Here is a 17823-nt window from a genome sequence, read left to right on the forward strand (position 1 = left end):
AAAATCAAAATGAAGAAAGAAGTTTAAATGTAAATCATGTAATCTCATAACAAAAGACATTTTGATCACTTCAAGTTCAAATCAGTTTCATGTTGAAGTAAGAATGTATCTATTCTGACATTTCAACTCTTCTGTTTTCCGTTAGCGAAGAAGAAATCCTTCTTGAGTGAAGCAATTTTTATTTTTTGCCACAATCCAAACATTAAAACCTGACCCTGTGTTTAATTCTGTCCTCATAGAGAGGCAACTAAATAGAAACAATTTATGTGATAATGTTCAAGAGAAGATTAATGATTATTTTTATTATTTACACATTTCGATTCACGTTTCATCCATTGTACCTTGTTCAGGTGCGTTTTATTCCTTTTGGGAATTCTGAACTAAACCTTAATTTCATCCACTTTTATTCTATATTCTGTGTCTTTTTAGATATCATGCAACTTTTTGTTTTTATTTTTTTCTTCAGGATTGAACTCACAACCTCTAGATTGAATTCACTCTTGAATTTATTAAAACCAACACCATTACTGAATACACGCACACACAAGTTAATGTGCTTTTTATATCACAAAGAAACACCAAACTTCAAAATATAAAAATAAAATATTACAAGTTAGATGCAAGAGACATTTTTTGTATATGATTTATCTTAGCAATACAGTAGAACCCTAGGATATGGCATTAATCCATTCCGGGGTTGGTATCGTAAGGTAAAATCACTGTAAGGTGGGGCCTAAGCAAAATTTTATACAGCACATATTCAAAATTAGTAACAAAATACAGTACAGTATATAATACACATGTATATTATCAATAACATTGTAAGGCGGGGCAAATACCATAACCAGGGTCTGGAAAAACATTGTATTCCACATAGTAGCCTGAAAAAAAAACGTATCTCGGGGCCACCATATTCTGGGGTTCTACTGTAAATTAATACATTTAAAGCTTTTGATGCATTTAGTTTTGTCGACGATCTACCATATTGTTGTGAAAGCTGTTGCTTTGTACAGCTTCAAGTTCTTACCGACAATAAGGAAGTTGGAGTGAAGATTGGTTGTGATGGAAACTAAAATGATTTGTTGATCCAACATGTGGCATCTGTTGATCCAACATGTGGCATCGACCCGATTGAGAGCAAGATGAGGAAATGGTAGCTTATATGGTTTGGAAATGTGCTAACGGGCCCACAACGACATAGTTGTAAAACTTATCTTTGCACTATAAGTTGCCGAGAAGTGATCAAGGGGAAAGACGATGATGAAATGGGCAGACACACTGCACAAAAATCTCTGTAAAATTAGCATTCATTTGAACCTTTGATCAAGTGGAGACAAAAGTTCATCATTGCAGACATCTGCTCTAGTGCATGAGAAAAAGAAGAATATATTTAGTTTTGTGTGTCATAATTTTTTACATGAAGTAAATAAAATTAGATTGAAAAAAAAAGACAAGAAGTGAATGAAATTGTGGCTTGAATTGCATTATTTACAAATTTTCTTTATTTGATTCTTGGTTGCTCTGTTCACAACTTTTACATGATGCTGATGATGATGATGATGATGATGATGATGATGATGATGAATTCTCTATTTTAATTCATCAGAAAAATAAACAAATAATAATTCAGATCCTAGCAAAGAAAAAAGTGGCTGCATTATTTATACATAATTGATGAACTATCAGAAAAAAACATCTTACAATACAACAAATTAACAACTACTTGCTTTCCTCGGTGAAAGTCAATGTTGATTCAGATCGAAAATGGAGAATGTTAAATCTAGACTGTGGCCTTGTTTATCAGACTAGAACTAGATTTGCTTACTTATTACTGCAAGCTGGTAATGTAAGAAGTTGCAGTCAAGGGACCAAGCAGTGAATATATATTATACAAGATAAATTAAATATACTAAACACCTTTAACCTAGGTTGAACCAACACAATAGCCATTCTGAGCAGAAAAGAACATTGTGTTTGCACAAGAATCCTAAAAGTCATACCATTAAAAGGGGGTCATTTACACAAGTCAATCATTCCTAAAATGTGCCAGGACGGAGGATCAAACCGCAATTGTAAATGGAGATTAAAATCAAAGCGTTTATTTTCCACAAACTTTTTTTGCTGAGCAGCAAAAGCAGCAGTCAACAGAAAGTGATTGTCTTTTACGAATTTTAGGAATTTAAACTTTAAGGAAAAGGGGAAAGTAGTGGGGGGGGGTATAATTCAGGTGATAAAATGAAGCTGACACTACAGCATAGTCCCCCCCCCTCGATAGAAAACAATTTAGACCAAAGAGCAAATTGCTTATGGGACATGTATTAATTGTGGAAATAAAATCGTGAAAAATTTTTAATGAGAAGTGAAGTGTGTGAAGGGGTGGAGACTGGAGGGGTGGAGGGGCCGTATTTCAAATGTGCATGAGCAAATATTAACAGAGAAGAAAATGCTTGAGAGAAAGAGAGAGACGGAGAGGGAGGCGATTTTTGTAAGGAAGATAATCTATGGTCTTTATTTACTTGCCTTCCAACAAGGGCAGGGTTAGAATCAAGGTCAGTTTTAATGTAGGGACAATCCAGCTCCCTAAAAGGGACTATTTGGACTGGGACAAAAATTTAAATTGCCTCAGTCTAGAAGCATTTCTCAATACCAACCGAGAGTAAAACAGTTTAAGTATTGTATCAGAACAGATACTACATCTTGATTTCTCTGATTGATACACTTAATTTGAAAGTTTGTTTGTCTTTTGTATTGGCTTATATTTTCAACTAATGTCTATAGTGGCATTGAACCAAAAAGCAAACTAAATAATTTGCACTTAGAGACAAACATCTATCCACACATACACACACTTTATCCAGAGATTTTGGAATCAACCAGAACAAATGAATAAAACACTGAAAATGTAATCATGAAATACAAATAAAAGATTTTTTTAGGGTGGAACAAGAAGTAAAAAAAAAATAAATAAATAAATAAAGAGCCAACAACAACAACAACACGCAGAAAAAGAAGTTGAATGTGAGAAAAAACGATTCCTTTCATCTGGAGCAAAATCTAACACAATAAAGAAATTAGAATTTTCTAAACACTAGCTATTAAAGGTTGGCACATTTTCATTTGCAAAACTGTCTTTCAGTGCACATTTCGAACTGAGGAAAAGTTTTTAGCAGTTGACATTTTTTTCAAAAACAAAGAAAAAACATGGATACATGCAAATGTGCTTTTGTGGGGTGTAAGAACATCCAATTTGTCATGTTGCTCTCCTTTTTTTTTTAACATCTTAAAAAAATCTAATTCTACAAAACAAGAAAGAGTAAATAAATTATATACGAAACGTATGTACAAGATTGACAACAAAAGGAATAAAAATGTTTTTCTGATAAAATCAGGATTTTGATTTTCTTCTAAAAACAAACAAAAAATTGTAATAAGTTTTGCCAAATATCTTAAAAAGCAATAAATTGGTAAAATTATATAAAAAAAAGTTTCCATTTTTATTTTACACTTTTATATGAAAATCGCGTCAGAAAAGACATGACATCACTTGATGGAAGGAATTGAAAATAACGAAAGATGATTAAGTTATACAATAACAAAAAGGCAGTCTTTTAACTGATGTTGATAAATTCAGGATAAAATAATTGAACTAAAAATGGACCCAGTCATCCACACCAGAAATACCTTTAATGACACGTGTGCATATGTAACATATCACTTGAGAATATTCCAACATTTAGAAAATACTGATGGAGAAGCCTCTCAAAGAGCTACCCCTGAGTTCACCTGGGAAAATGCCAATCAGAAAAGTACTATGACCTTAGCCTCTACTAAAGATACTATGTATATTATAATAGCTGTCAGTTATCAGATCAACCAAGCATGAAAGAGACCCTCACTAACACAATTGAACTACTAAAGAAAAACGCAACAGAGAAATATATTTTTTTTTAAATAGGCGAGTAGAGAAGCGGAAATCAATTTTGTCTTCAAAATATGACCTGTTATTCCAATGACTTAAACAAAAATAATGGATTAAATAGAATTATAATTTAGAAATAAAACAAAAGTTAATTTATGTTTTGGTGCTGGCATGAACAAAGTGACTTATCAATTTTTAAATTGAACAATTTTAGGTTGGTGTTGCTATAAAATGTTAAATTCACGGTACATTTTCATAAGAAATAGTCTGCGGGTTTCTTTTCATCTAATATTTGACTGTTCGCATAACATTACACTTTTATCAAACCCATGCTTAACCTTATGTCAGACTTCTTGAATAGAAGGTAAATAAAATAACATTACATTACAGTTGTTACCATCTCACCTGCCTGAAACTACTTTCTTACAGTTGTTACCATCTCACCTGCCTGAAACTACTTTCTTACAGTTGTTACCATCTCACCTGCCTGAAACTACTTTCTTACAGTTGTTACCATCTCACCTGCCTGAAACTACTTTCTTACAGTTGTTACAGCCATCATCCTGGTCAGATTGAGCTGACTTTCTCCAGAGCAAATACGGCATTTCTGGGCACATGATATGATCAGCCAATTAAGATTTCATAGTTGAAGACTAGATGTCAGCTGAATAGTGTTGCTAGGTCATATCTGATTGTCACTGCTTAAGTCTTTATCTGTTCACCATTTTCATCAACCATGAAAAAATCGCCTACATAATAGCCAGATAGATACGTCCTTTGGTAGCTGCTAAGGCCATATGAGATGGATAAAGGTGGATCATGCAGCTACTATATGATGTTCAACCTCAGCTGCTCCTTGTTCAGATGGTTTAGTCAAAGTAGATATATGATTGCATGTCTTCCAGGTTGACCCCATCTAACATGAGCAGCAGTCAGGTGTCTAGATTGATCATGATCTTTGTTTAATAATGCTCATTCTCATACTACAAGCTGCAGCTGGCACTCGGATGCGCACAGCTTGTCACAGCTTTATTACAAGTAATCTCAATCAGAACAATGCATAGGCAAGCACAAAACATCCATAATGTATACATAATAAGAGTGAAAGTACGTTTCTGTCTCACTTCAATAATCACATGTGAAAATCTAATTTTCAGAAAAGGTTTAAACTTAATAACAGATTATAATAAAAAAGAATGGAAAGAATTTTTTTTTTCATTTTTAATATAGACACAAAAATATTCTATTAGTAGAAGTAATAGTAGTATTTAATTTCCTCTTATTATCCTCTTATCAATGACTTTTGTCTTTTTTTGATTAGTTTTGTTTCAATGATTTTAATGGTGAATAAAAATTAAATTGCAAAACGATAACAAGTAGATGAAGCCAACTAGTAAAGTAATAACTATTTAAAATTAAACTAAAATACACAATAATCTAGTTCTAAATGAGAGGTGATTGACAGTTCAATTCTCAGTTTTGGAAATCCTAAGAATACAATTATAAATCGCTTAAGACATAAGTCATAACTGACAATATAAGAGCAAGTTAACACCATGAATTAAATAGAGTTCCATTTGAATTTCTTTAGAGATTCCAGAGTTTGACAAGGTGCACCTGAAGAAGATTAAAGGTTAAATTGGCCGAAACATTGTAAGATTCAACATCAAAACAATAGTCTGAATAATGCAAATAATCCAAATTTTTATTTGTTATCGAAATATTATAAGAGCTTATTGATTTTGGAGCATCCACTTGCAAAACTGTCCAATTTTTTTAATAATATGCCACATTTTTCATGTGTGATTGTATGGAAATGTCAATATTTTAACCTGTCAACCATCGGTTCTTTTATTAACATGCAGGTTGAAAGGAATCATCCACACAGGTGAACCTACGTCTAACTAGCTGGCGAGCATCGCAATTCAGATCTCACTCCACACCTCCAAGAAAATATTATGAGAACCAATTGCGATCTTTCCAAAGCAGTTTTTTTTTTCTGAGACAACAGGTTAGCCTGCAGAGGACTTCCAAATCTGAAACCATCTTGATGGTACAACTTTGAGCTTTCCATGTGTCTATACAAACAAAACCTTTTTTCTTTATTAATGATATTAATGTCTGTGTGGTCAAGCTGTTACAGCAAATCTTGTGAGTATGCATCTTCTTGCTTCAAATCTGTCTAAAAATCAACATAAAAAACTGAAAACGTTTAGAAATGATTTTGAAATATTAAACTGAAATCAAATAATCAGAATTGTTAAAAAATTTTTCTCTGGTTTTAAGACTGGCCAAAAAACATTTTATTTTAAACCTTACATGTTGATTCAACAAATTAATGGTGCTTTTCTTAATTTTTTTCAATTCTTTATTATTGATGACATATATTATTAATTCTTTGTATAGATTCCCCATTTTTTTTTTTAATTATTGCTTATAAAAAAATATTTGAGAGCAGTTAAAAAAGAAAAGAAAATTCCAACTTGAAACTATTCGTACAATCTTGATTGATGAAAGTAAACTTGTGTAAATAGTAACAACAAAAGATGGAGAAAAAGAGGATTTCCAACCAGCATTTGTTCATAGCAAACGCATTTGTTCATAGCAAACGCATTTGTTCATAGCAAACGCATTTGTTCATAGCAAACGCATTTGTTCATAGCAAACGCATTTGTTCATAGTAAACGCATTTGTTCATAGTAAACGCATTTGTTCATAGCAAACGCATTTGTTCATAGCAAACGCATTTGTTCATAGTAAACACATTTGTTTATAGCAAACGCATTTGTTCATAGTAAACGCATTTGTTCATAGCAAACGCATTTGTTCATAGTAAACGCATTTGTTCATAGCAAACGCATTTGTTCATAGTAAACGCATTTGTTCATAGCAAACGCATTTGTTCATAGTAAACACATTTGTTTATAGCAAACGCATTTGTTCATAGTAAACGCATAAACAGAAATCAAGAGACAAAATTATAGAACTGCTTCATATAAGCGTAGACCTTCAAAATGGCAAAAATCTATTGAAAGATTTCCTCTTTGCCAAAAAGCACAAAAAGTGAAAGAAAATTAATCACTTGAAGATTTTTAGGTTTCAAATATATTTTTATAAAAACTCGAGTTTTAATGAATCTATTATATTACATAAGGTTATTCAGTTCACTGTTTTCATCTTGGTTGTAGTTTTCACAAACTTTTTCACTGATATAGCATCCCTCTTAATAAATGATTCAGTTAAAAATTCTGCATAGATAATACCCTGGCACCGTAAGAATTTTCAAGATTACATCAGATGAAATGAGAATAATAGTCAAATAATACAAATAGATTATTAATCCTCATCACAAAATCTTTGAAACAAAATATATAACTGACCTACAGTTTATTCCAATAAACAAATTAAAATAAATGCATTAATATGAAACAAAATCACAAATCACAATTGGAATTAGAAATAGCCAATATTAGTTATTTAATTGTAACAAAATTGAGATTAAAGATTGAAGGTTTCTTATTTTAGAGATTCTAAAATTACAATCATAATCTAAAAGTCTGTATGAATAAACAATAATCCTAATGATCAATGTAACAATCAATAATAAGTAGAGCATGAGTTATCTCCCCCTGCAATCACTATTACTTGAATAACATAAATCACAACATTTGTTTGATTTTCAGAATAAATAATGAATGGTCTTTTACATATTTATCAAAGAATAAAGTGCAATTTATGCAAATTAAAGGCAGAGATTTGTTTAGTTTTCTAGGGAGAGGGGGAAGGGTATTAATTTTTGGCGGAAATGGGACAAAAACTAATAAAAAGAAATTTTAGATATTTTCAAAAAGTTTTTGGCCATTTCAAAACATTTTAGCCAACAACAATGTGTTTCCCAAAAGTTCATGCAAAAAATTTTGTGAAAAACTAAGGAAACAATTTTGAACAAAAAAAAAAAGATAAAGGTTTGAAGAACAATAAGACAAGAATCCTAATAAATATCGGGGGAGCAAAAAAATAATGAACCACAAGATTCAAGCATTTCCATTCCTATTAGTGTGAACCTTTCTTGAGCCAAAATCAAAAATGAGGAAGCTAATTCAAACATAATCAGAAGGCGACTTTGTTTTTCTAAACCAAAATTTTGTAGACTTTATTTTAAAAACCGAACAAAAGACCAAAATGTGAATAAGCAAGAAATGAGAGAGAATAAAATTTGGCTAATTTTAGATTTTGATTTCATCGAAATACAAAATGGAATGCATATGAGTGGGTGGGTGTACAGAATAATAAAAAAGAAGCTCAGCTGAAGAATTGGAGCTGGTATTTATCACCAAAAGGGTGGAAAGGTTCCTGTACAAAGCCAAGGTTGTTGATTGTAACAGACATCTTTATCAAATGAGCTATCACACCAATTTCATGTCAAAAAGCTGGATGAAATCTTTTAGCATGGAATGTTTGAAGATCAGAAATATTCCTTAGCAAGAATTTAAGAGAAAGGGCAGTCGGGTTAAGATTCATAAAAAATTGACTTGAAGTGACAAAATTGTTTCCATTTTTAACAAATTATTTTAAAATTAACAAAAAAAAAAATAACCCAATGTAAAAACAAATGAATTCTATGAACAGATGCTGGTTGGCTATCAAGTTCTAGGAAAAGCAATCAGCAAACGTGAAAGATTTATTTTAGAAAATTATGTTGGAACGTTTTGAAAGAGAATTTTACAGAATTTAAATAAAATTATCTGATGAAGCGAATGTTTTCTCTTTAGAATTATATGAGAATTTCCAAATTGATATGATGCCTCAAAAAAAAAAAAAAAAATCAATCATAATAACAAATAGGAAAGGAAAATCCTATTAAGAATGAGTGGTTGTAGAGAAAGGAGTGCATTTCCAGAGCATTCAGAACAGAAAATTGAAAAGGAGGAGGGAGTAAAAAAAGATGAGGCAGGAAAAGAAAGAAAAAGGCAAATATGAAGATTTTTTTTGTTATGTTGGACCTATTTCTGTTTAAGCAACTTCGAGATCGCCATAGAGACTCGATGATGCAGAATCTTTTTTGCAATCGCCATGCCATTTTGTGTCTGAAGATTTCTCTGGGCAGTTTTCAATGTAGATCACCCGATTGTACGCTCTCCACCGATGACACAAGTGCACATACATTTTACACTGGACATACATAAAAACAAGACCACCAGTGAAACCAATGGCAACTACAATTATTTTAGTCCAAAACGGCCACTCAAGTGCTCCTCGTCGCATCTCTTCAGTCGTACGGTCAATGAGAACATAGAGAGACCAAACCACACAAGTTATTGCAATAACGTGAAATGTAACTGAGCAAGTTATCTTTCGTTTCTCTACTGATGACATCTGTAGGTGTTCCCACTGGAAAAGAAAAAAAAGAAAAATGTAATTAGTAAAACAAAAACAAATATGATGGAAGTATGAAAAGACAAGATTTTTCAAATAACACAATCTTTTTTTAATCTTTATCTTGTTTGCTGTTATTCTCCCCACTTTTTAGCCATTGTATGCTATGATGAGTCAGTAATCAGTGCTTCTGCAGTATAATGAAATTACAAACAAATGCATTTCAGGTCAAAACATTGTTATGCACTTATGTGTCATGTCGAAAATTAGTATAAATTCTGAAAATTATAAGTAATCCAGAAGATTTGCTAGATCTATTTTTTACAAAAAATCAGGCAAATTGGCATTAAAAAAAAAAAAAAAAAAATGGCAGCGGAGATAAATCAAAATGCAATTTCCTCCCCTGGATTTTAAGAACTCTTCCTCATTAAAAACATACGATAAAATTTGATAATTCAATAAATTTTATTTCTACTTGTAATTATTTTTCTACTTGAATCATTCTTCATAATTTTTTAAATTCATACTAATTTTGATATCAACGTAAGCATGTAGTGTTTTTATCTGAATATATATTTGCTTGAAATTGTGTCATACAGCAGAAGCACTCAGTAATCTTCAATTGTATATTATACCTAGTTAAATCATGAGTGAACGAATTGTAAAAAATAAAGTGCATTTAAATATTAGTTATTTTTTGTGAAGAAGTTAAATTCCATTGCAGCCTTTATTTATATATTTTTGATAATCAACAAATCCTGGAAATATAATAACTTATTAATTTTTTTTTATGAATGAAATCAAGAAAATCAATTTTACCGCAATGGTAATTTTCGTTTAGTTTTAAATACGCAAGTTGTTAGCTATCTTTGAATTTGAACAAAAGTGTTCAGAATCCATATTAAATCACGGTCAGATTGTGGAAGAAAATATTTCATTCCATTTAATCTGATTATCTTTAATTTTCTGGTTGTTGATTAAGACAGGGATTCTTTCATAATCTCCTCAAATAAAGCCATTGCACCCTTTCTTTCCATCCCAATTATGGTCTCCACATAGTCTATATAAATAAAACAGTAGATGTATGTATGTGTGTGTGTGTGTATGTAAATGTTTAATTGATAAACTTAAACTATTGATCACATAACACTAAAATTAACATTAAGGATGGTTTATAACGAGTAAAATCTTTGTTTGGATGAATAACGTGTACAGAAATATGTCAACAAGGTGAAATGAAAAATGTTCATTTCAACTTGTTGACATATTTCTATTTGCGCGTGCGCATATGCAAAATCATTCATAAATTTATGTGGTTTGATTTTAAATCTGTCTTATCTATCAACCGATAGCTCAAATGGTAGGAGCTAAATGTCAATAGTTCAAATGGAGCAGTAAATGTCTTGGTTTTAATTCTAGCTGATGGCACCAAAATCATTTTTTTGTTTAATCTTTTGAAATCAGTATAATATAATATCCAATAGAAAATTGGCATTGTAATAACAAATATGAAATTTGCATGAATTAAAATATATTTAAGCATATTTTACGACCGGGCAAGGTCGCCCCCCCCCCACAAGTCAGCAATAAGACGCCGTGGTTCCTTGCTGCACTTACATTCTAGTCAAGTTTTGCATTTCATCTGACAAAATTCAGTCACATGACAAATGAAATAACCAACTTAGAATCATGTTATCAAAATTGAAGCTTTGATCTCAATATTATTTATTCATAACTAGTGAAGGGGTACCCGGTCTTGCCCGGTCGTAAAATAGACTAAAATATATTCAATTCTTGCAGATTTTTTATTTATTATTACAGAGCCAATTCTCTATTGAATAGCATATATATATATAATACTGATTTCAAAAGTTTAAAAAAAATGACTTGAGTGCCATCAGCTAGTATCAAAACCAAAACATTTGGCACTCCAGCCACGTTCCCTACTGTTTGAGCTATGTACAGATAGATAAGAAAGATTTAAAATTAAACCACTTCAAGCTATAAATGAATTTGCGCATGTGCAAAAGTAATAGCAAGTTGGCAAGTTAAATGAACATTTTGTATTTCAACTTGCCAACATATTTTTGTACGCATTATTGATCACATTTCAGTGTTCTTTTTCAATCAATTAATAAGAACAAAAGTTATTTTTTACTTGAATGAAAAATCAAAATAAATTGACTTTTTTTTTTTTTTGTTATCTTTTCCCTTCCATTACATTAATTTGGACTGTGGTGACACAAAACAAATGAAAGTTACAGTATTCTTTTGTTTTTACTAAAATCTGTTCATGATCATACTCAATTAGAATTGTGAAATTCGTAAATGTATCTTTTGGTAATTTTTAAATTTTAACTGTACATACAGACGAAAAATACATTTTTTATATAATAAATTTAATCAAAACCCAAGGTTTACTGTTTCTTTGGTAACAAGTCGATTCTGTTTCTGCCTGACGCAAGTTAAAAATAACAGTTAAAAACAAGCGTTTTGAAAAATAGTTTACGAGAAATCAAACTAATTGAAAATTGAAGAGAAATTTAAAATTGAAAATAGATAAAGGGTTGCTTTTGCACTTGGTAGGGATGGAGGCAGGAAACAACGGAGACATACAATAAAAGAAGAAACAAGTCAGCGATGTTCCAGCACATCTCCCTAGCTATTATCTGAATCGACCACGTCCATTATGATGACGTCATCTCACAACGTCTCTAAATGAAGAGAAAAATTAAGGATTTGTAAATTGCACATCAAAATATAAAAGGTTTCTTCATATTCGGTTTAAAATTCGTTTTACATGCTGGCATGTGTTGGCAGATTTTTATAAATTGACTTCCAAATTAACCTAGCTCTGGCCAGGTCTTTATTTACTCCTCTTACTCTCAAGGCAATTACTATGTTCTACATCTACTAATTCAAGAACTCTCATCTATTCTTTTAATGAAATCTTCGGTTCAGCACATACACAATTCGCTATACTGTCTAGATTTAATTTTCTATGCTTACAGATGCATTTGATTTGTAATATTTAATTTAATAAAATTTCAAACAATATTTTTTAATTGTTTATCTACTTACATTAAGAAACAAAAACAATATTTTTTAATTGTTTATCTACTTACATTAAGAAACAAAAACAATATTTTTTAATTGTTTATCTACTTACATTAAGAAACAAAAACAATATTTTTTAATTGTTTATCTACTTACATTAAGAAACAAAAACAATATTTTTTAATTGTTTATCTACTTACATTAAGAAACAAAAACAATATTTTTTAATTGTTTATCTACTTACATTAAGAAACAAAAACAATATTTTTTAATTGTTTATCTACTTACATTAAGAAACAAAAACAATATTTTTTAATTGTTTATCTACTTACATTAAGAAACAAAAACAATATTTTTTAATTGTTTATCTACTTACATTAAGAAACAAAAACAATATTTTTTAATTGTTTATCTACTTACATTAAGAAACAAAAACAATATTTTTTAATTGTTTATCTACTTACATAAAGAAACAAAAACAACATTTACAAGCATTACCAGCGATTTTCATTTTAGTAAATTTAATAACAGAGATTCATGGTTTGTTCCAGGAAGTTAAATCTCACTTTATAAAAAAATTATTTTAAATTTGACAAGATATAATAATGACAATCTAAAAGATATTAGTAGTTGTGCTTTATTTATAACATGGAAATTTCAAGGGCAGCTGGAGTCAGAGACCGAATTTTAGGAGTTTAAGCTGGTGGCTTAAAAAATAAATAAATAAAAATAAAAAAGCGATATCTGTACAAAAATGGCCTAAACAAATAAAAAATATAAAATCCCTACTTGACTGTAAGGTGGATGAATTGAAATGTTTAGGCACAAAAACATTTAAATGCTTACAATTTGTGGGGGCCTTTGCTGAGAAGGGGGATGTAGATCGATTGTATCTACCTAGAAAGGAAGGTGGTCGAGGCTTAAATGTAGAAAAAGAAAGCCTAACTAAATATATTTCTGAAAGCCATGAAAATGTTCTACATGAAGTGAGAAGATAAAAAACATAAAGACCTGAGGTGAAGAAGAGTTAGCGATTACAAGAAAGAGAGGGAAAATAATTTGGAAAGAAACTACACAGTGCATTCTTTAAGAATATTAAATTTAGAGATAATGACAGCTGGAATTGGTTGGTCAGGGGTGATCTTAAAAGATCTACTGAGAGCACATTAATGGCAGCCCAGGAACAAGCCACTCGCACTAGGTCCATCAAACACTACATCAACAAAACTGCAGAATCACCGATGTGCAGAATGTGTAATGAAAAGGAAGAAACATTAGCACATATTGTATCAGAATATCAATCTAAAAATGGAGACACGACAAAGTTGCTCAGGTCCTACACTGGAATATATGCAAACTATGCATTAGACCACAATGAGAAGTGGTCTGAGCATAAACCAGAAGTGGTGCAGGAAAACGACAATGTCAAACTTCTTTGGGATATGCACATACAGACTGATAAGGTCCTTGAATACACCAGACCTGATATAATTTTACTAAATAAAAACAAGAGAACTTGCTCAATTATTGACGTAGCTTGCCCTTTCAATACCAAAGTGCAAGAGAAAGAACAAGAAAAAATAAATAAATACCAAGATCTAAAATGGGAATTAGTTAGACTCTGGGAATGTAAAGAAGTCAAGGTGATTCCCATTGTGACTGGAACGCTTAAGACCATAACAAAAAGTCACGAAAAATGGCTTAATCAGATTAACAAGACAATTTCTTTTACAATCTTACAAAAGGGTTGCCTGTTAGAAACAGCGAAAGTGTTAAGGTATAGCTTGAATGTTTAAAAAAAATTTTTTAAAACACATCATAAAGTTAAGAATGTTATGAAACAATAAAAATATATCAGTATGACAGCTACGGTGAATCCCATTGTAACTGAAAAACTTGGGAACATGACAAAAATGCCACCATAAATGGTTTAATCAGATTGACAAGACAATTTCTTTTACAATTTTGCAAAAGGCTTGCATGTCTAAAGTCAAAGGAATTGACCTGATGTTTAAGAAAGAAAATCAAACTAAAAACATCGAAAGGTTGAAACTACCACTATTATTATTATTATTATTATTATTATTATTATTATTATTATAATAATAATAATAATTATAATAATAATATTTCCCTTAATCCCGGCTTTAAACCAGGAGCTTCAAAGATCAAGGGTTTTCCTAAGGATGTTGGTGGTACCTATAATTGCAGAGGTTTGAAGGCCGCCTAAAACATCAGGGATTTGTAGTTTTTTTCAATTGTCCTTCAAGGCGACTTGATACTACTCCTAGTGTACCAACTACGACCGTGAATTTGTGTTTTAACCCCGGGTATACGCCTTATCTCCAAGGCCAATGGAGCATAACTGCTCCACTTCTCGTTCTCCTTCTCTCTCACATTCCTGTCCTAGGGTACTGAGTAGTCTACAATCTGCCAGTTTTTTGAGACCTTGTCAATGATGACCAAATCCGGACGATTATGTTCCAATTGCTTGGTTGTTATGACACTTTTGTCCCACCATACCTCTACCTTGCCATCCTCACTTGTTCTCACTTCATCAGGCACCTCCTCAAACCATTTTCCAGCACACTTCACCCCAACCCTCTTACACACTTTGCAATATATCCGGAGTCCCATGTGATCGTGTCTTTTGCGGTACTCTCTCTCTCTGGGCCAATCCACTACACCCTGCTGCAAGGTGCACAATTGAGTCTGAGGTCTTACCACAAATCCGGCATTCTGTAGCAACTTCCTCTCCACTTTTTTGAACAATCGTGTTCCTAATGCCTGCTCTTGTGTTGCATAAACAAAAGCTTCAGTACTCTTAGCCAAATACCCAGCTCTAAGCTAATGCCAGGATCTTTCATCAGTCACTTCTGCTTTATCCTGGAAGAACCTTCCATGCATTTTCTTCCTAACCAGTTCCTCTTCCCTTTCCCTATCCATACGTTTCACATAATCAGCCTTGGTCTCACATACCTCCACTCCATTGGCCACAACCTTAAGCATCCACTCCTCACTTCTAACCACATGTTCCTTCGACATCTCCTCGGTTCTAACACAATCTTTTACATTTTTCAATCCTCTCCCACCATCTTTCCTCTTTTGATACAGCCTTGCTACGCTACTTCGAATGTGAAATATACCAAACATTGCTAAAACTTTTCTTGTTTTGATATCCATGGCATGCAAATCCTTGTCAGACCATTCTAAAATTCCCGCACTGTATCTCAAAACACTGACTGCCCATACCTTTACTGCTTTCATTAGGTCCCCTCCATACAGTTTCGACTTTGCAATTAGTTTCACTCTTCTAAGATACTCCTTCCTGACTTTTTCCTTCATTTCTCTGTTCATAATGCCTACACCCTCCAACACTCCCAAATACTTATACCCTATATCTTCTATTTCTTTCATGATTTCTCCATTTGGCAGCACTATTCCATTCGAATGAACCTTTACTCCTCTTTTCATCACCAGCACCGCACATTTACTAATCCCAAACTCTATCCCAATGTCTCCTGAGTATGTCCCCACAAGTTCTATCAGTCTTTCTATTTCCTTTTTATTTCTGCCGAATATTTTCAAATCATCCATAAACAGTAGATGGTTGAGGTGTCTGTCACCAGATCCAAAGTTATACCCCAGTTTTCTCTCTTCAAGAGGATGCTCAGTGGCATCATCATCATTACAAAAAGAAGTGGCGATAACGAATCTCCTTGAAATATTCCACGTTTAATGCCAATGTGCCCCATCTCCTCTCTGTTTGCTGTCAGCACCGTTTTCCATTGAGCCATACTTGTCTCCAAAAGCCCTACCACATTCTCAGCAACCTTCATCATCAATAGTGTTTCACTATCCATGAATGAGGAACCATGTCATAAGCCTTTCTGTAATCGATCCATGCTACACTCAGATTCCTCTTCTTCTTCACATCCTGCATTATTGCTTTATCAATTAGTAGTTGCTCTTTAGTACCTCTCGAGCCTTTCTGGTACCCCTTTTGTTTGTCAGGAAAAACACCATTACTCTCTAGATGTTCATAAATTTTCTCCACCAATATTCCAGTCAACAATTTCCACATCAATGGCAGACATGTAATTGGTCTATAATTATTGGCATCTGTTTCTTTTGCAGGATCTTTCCTAATCAGTGTTGTTCTTCCCTTCATAAGCCAATCAGGGACATCTCCCGACTCTACGACCCTTTGCAGGGCAGCAGTTATAGGTGGATAAAGGCATGGAAACTGTTTAAACCAGAAGCCCATCACTCCATCTGGACCAGGTGCCTTCCAGTTTGTCATCCTTCATATGCCAGCCTTAACGTTATCGATGGTTATCTCAATGTTCTTGCATTTCTGATAACCTTTCTCTGACCTCTCCAGACCAGCTAGCCTTCTCATTATATCGCCCTTTGACAGACCAAATCCCACTCCAGAACTTCCTGTCATCTTTTGCATTTGGAGTGTTGTTATTTCCAGCTTGTTTACTACCATTTAATTCTTTATACAGCTGAGACTGATTGTTCCGGAAAAGGTTGTTCTGCTGAAACGCAACATTTTTTCCTACAAAGTTTCGAATTTTCATACCATCAGTGTGGACCTTCTCTTTCAACATTGTTAGAACGTTCATCGTTCCTTTTTCCAGCAATCTATATCTCCCTTCAAGCTCATCATTGGCTTTCTGTCCTAGTTTAACTCCTTTTCTTATTTCTTCAATTCTACCAATGTCTTTCCGTCACCGTTTAATAATTTCTTCAAGCCGCCTCTGCCAGTGTGGCCTTCTATCCTTCATTTCTCCCTTTTTCTTCTGTAATAAGCCAAGACGATTCACAATAACGTATGACGCTGCATACAGAAACCTGTCAAATTCTGTAATCGATATGTTCTTTCACCTCGTTTTTAACCTTCTGCCTATCACTACTCTTCATACTTGGAATCTCTATGATATCGTCTCTAAGAAGAACCTCCCTTAACTTCTGAAGTACTTCTTTTTCTACAGAAGTCAAAGTTCGAACTTCATTACCACTTCTCCATACATCTGCTCCTTTCACTGGCTCCATTGTCTCAGAGTCAATGATCTCATCTGCCTTAGATCTTATATAATAATAATATTAATAATAATAATAATAATAATAATAATATGTGATTACTAATTGAAAAAAGATCTCTTAGGCTAGAGATTTTTTTTAATTTCTCTTGTTTTTGTTGTAGCAGTGTTATTATTGTTTTTGTTGTAGTAGTAGTAGTAGTAGTAGTAGTAGTAGTAGTAGTAGTAGAAACAATCTTTTTATTAACATCTGTTCTTCAATTTAGTAATTGATTTCCAAACTAACCACGTCTTGATTTATTATTCTTTCTCCCAAACAAAGTCTCATGTGCTGCACAAATTTTCCTATACTGCACATATTTAATCTTCTGAGATTATTACACATCCATCTTATCATTCTTATATCATTTTTCTGCATGTACG

At 32.4% G+C, this 17823-nt stretch overlaps 1 protein-coding gene across 2 annotated transcripts in view; it reads right to left on the bottom strand.

The window, feature by feature from the left end:
• Positions 1–5603: 5603 nt before the first annotated feature.
• LOC145252682 (E3 ubiquitin-protein ligase MARCHF8-like) overlaps positions 5604–17823 on the bottom strand; it is a 210717-nt gene continuing 198497 nt past the window's right edge. For both annotated transcript variants that reach the window (XM_080112503.1, XM_080112505.1), the window contains one exon: positions 5604–9310. In XM_080112503.1, coding sequence (XP_079968629.1) covers positions 8933–9310 — 378 coding nt within the window. In that variant the 3' untranslated portion in view covers positions 5604–8932. The remainder of the gene's footprint in view (positions 9311–17823) is intronic.

The sequence above is a fragment of the Euprymna scolopes genome, chromosome 29, assembly GCF_053919585.1.
Source record: "Euprymna scolopes isolate OS-2025 chromosome 29, ASM5391958v1, whole genome shotgun sequence".
NCBI classification, from domain to species: domain Eukaryota; kingdom Metazoa; phylum Mollusca; class Cephalopoda; order Sepiida; family Sepiolidae; genus Euprymna; species Euprymna scolopes.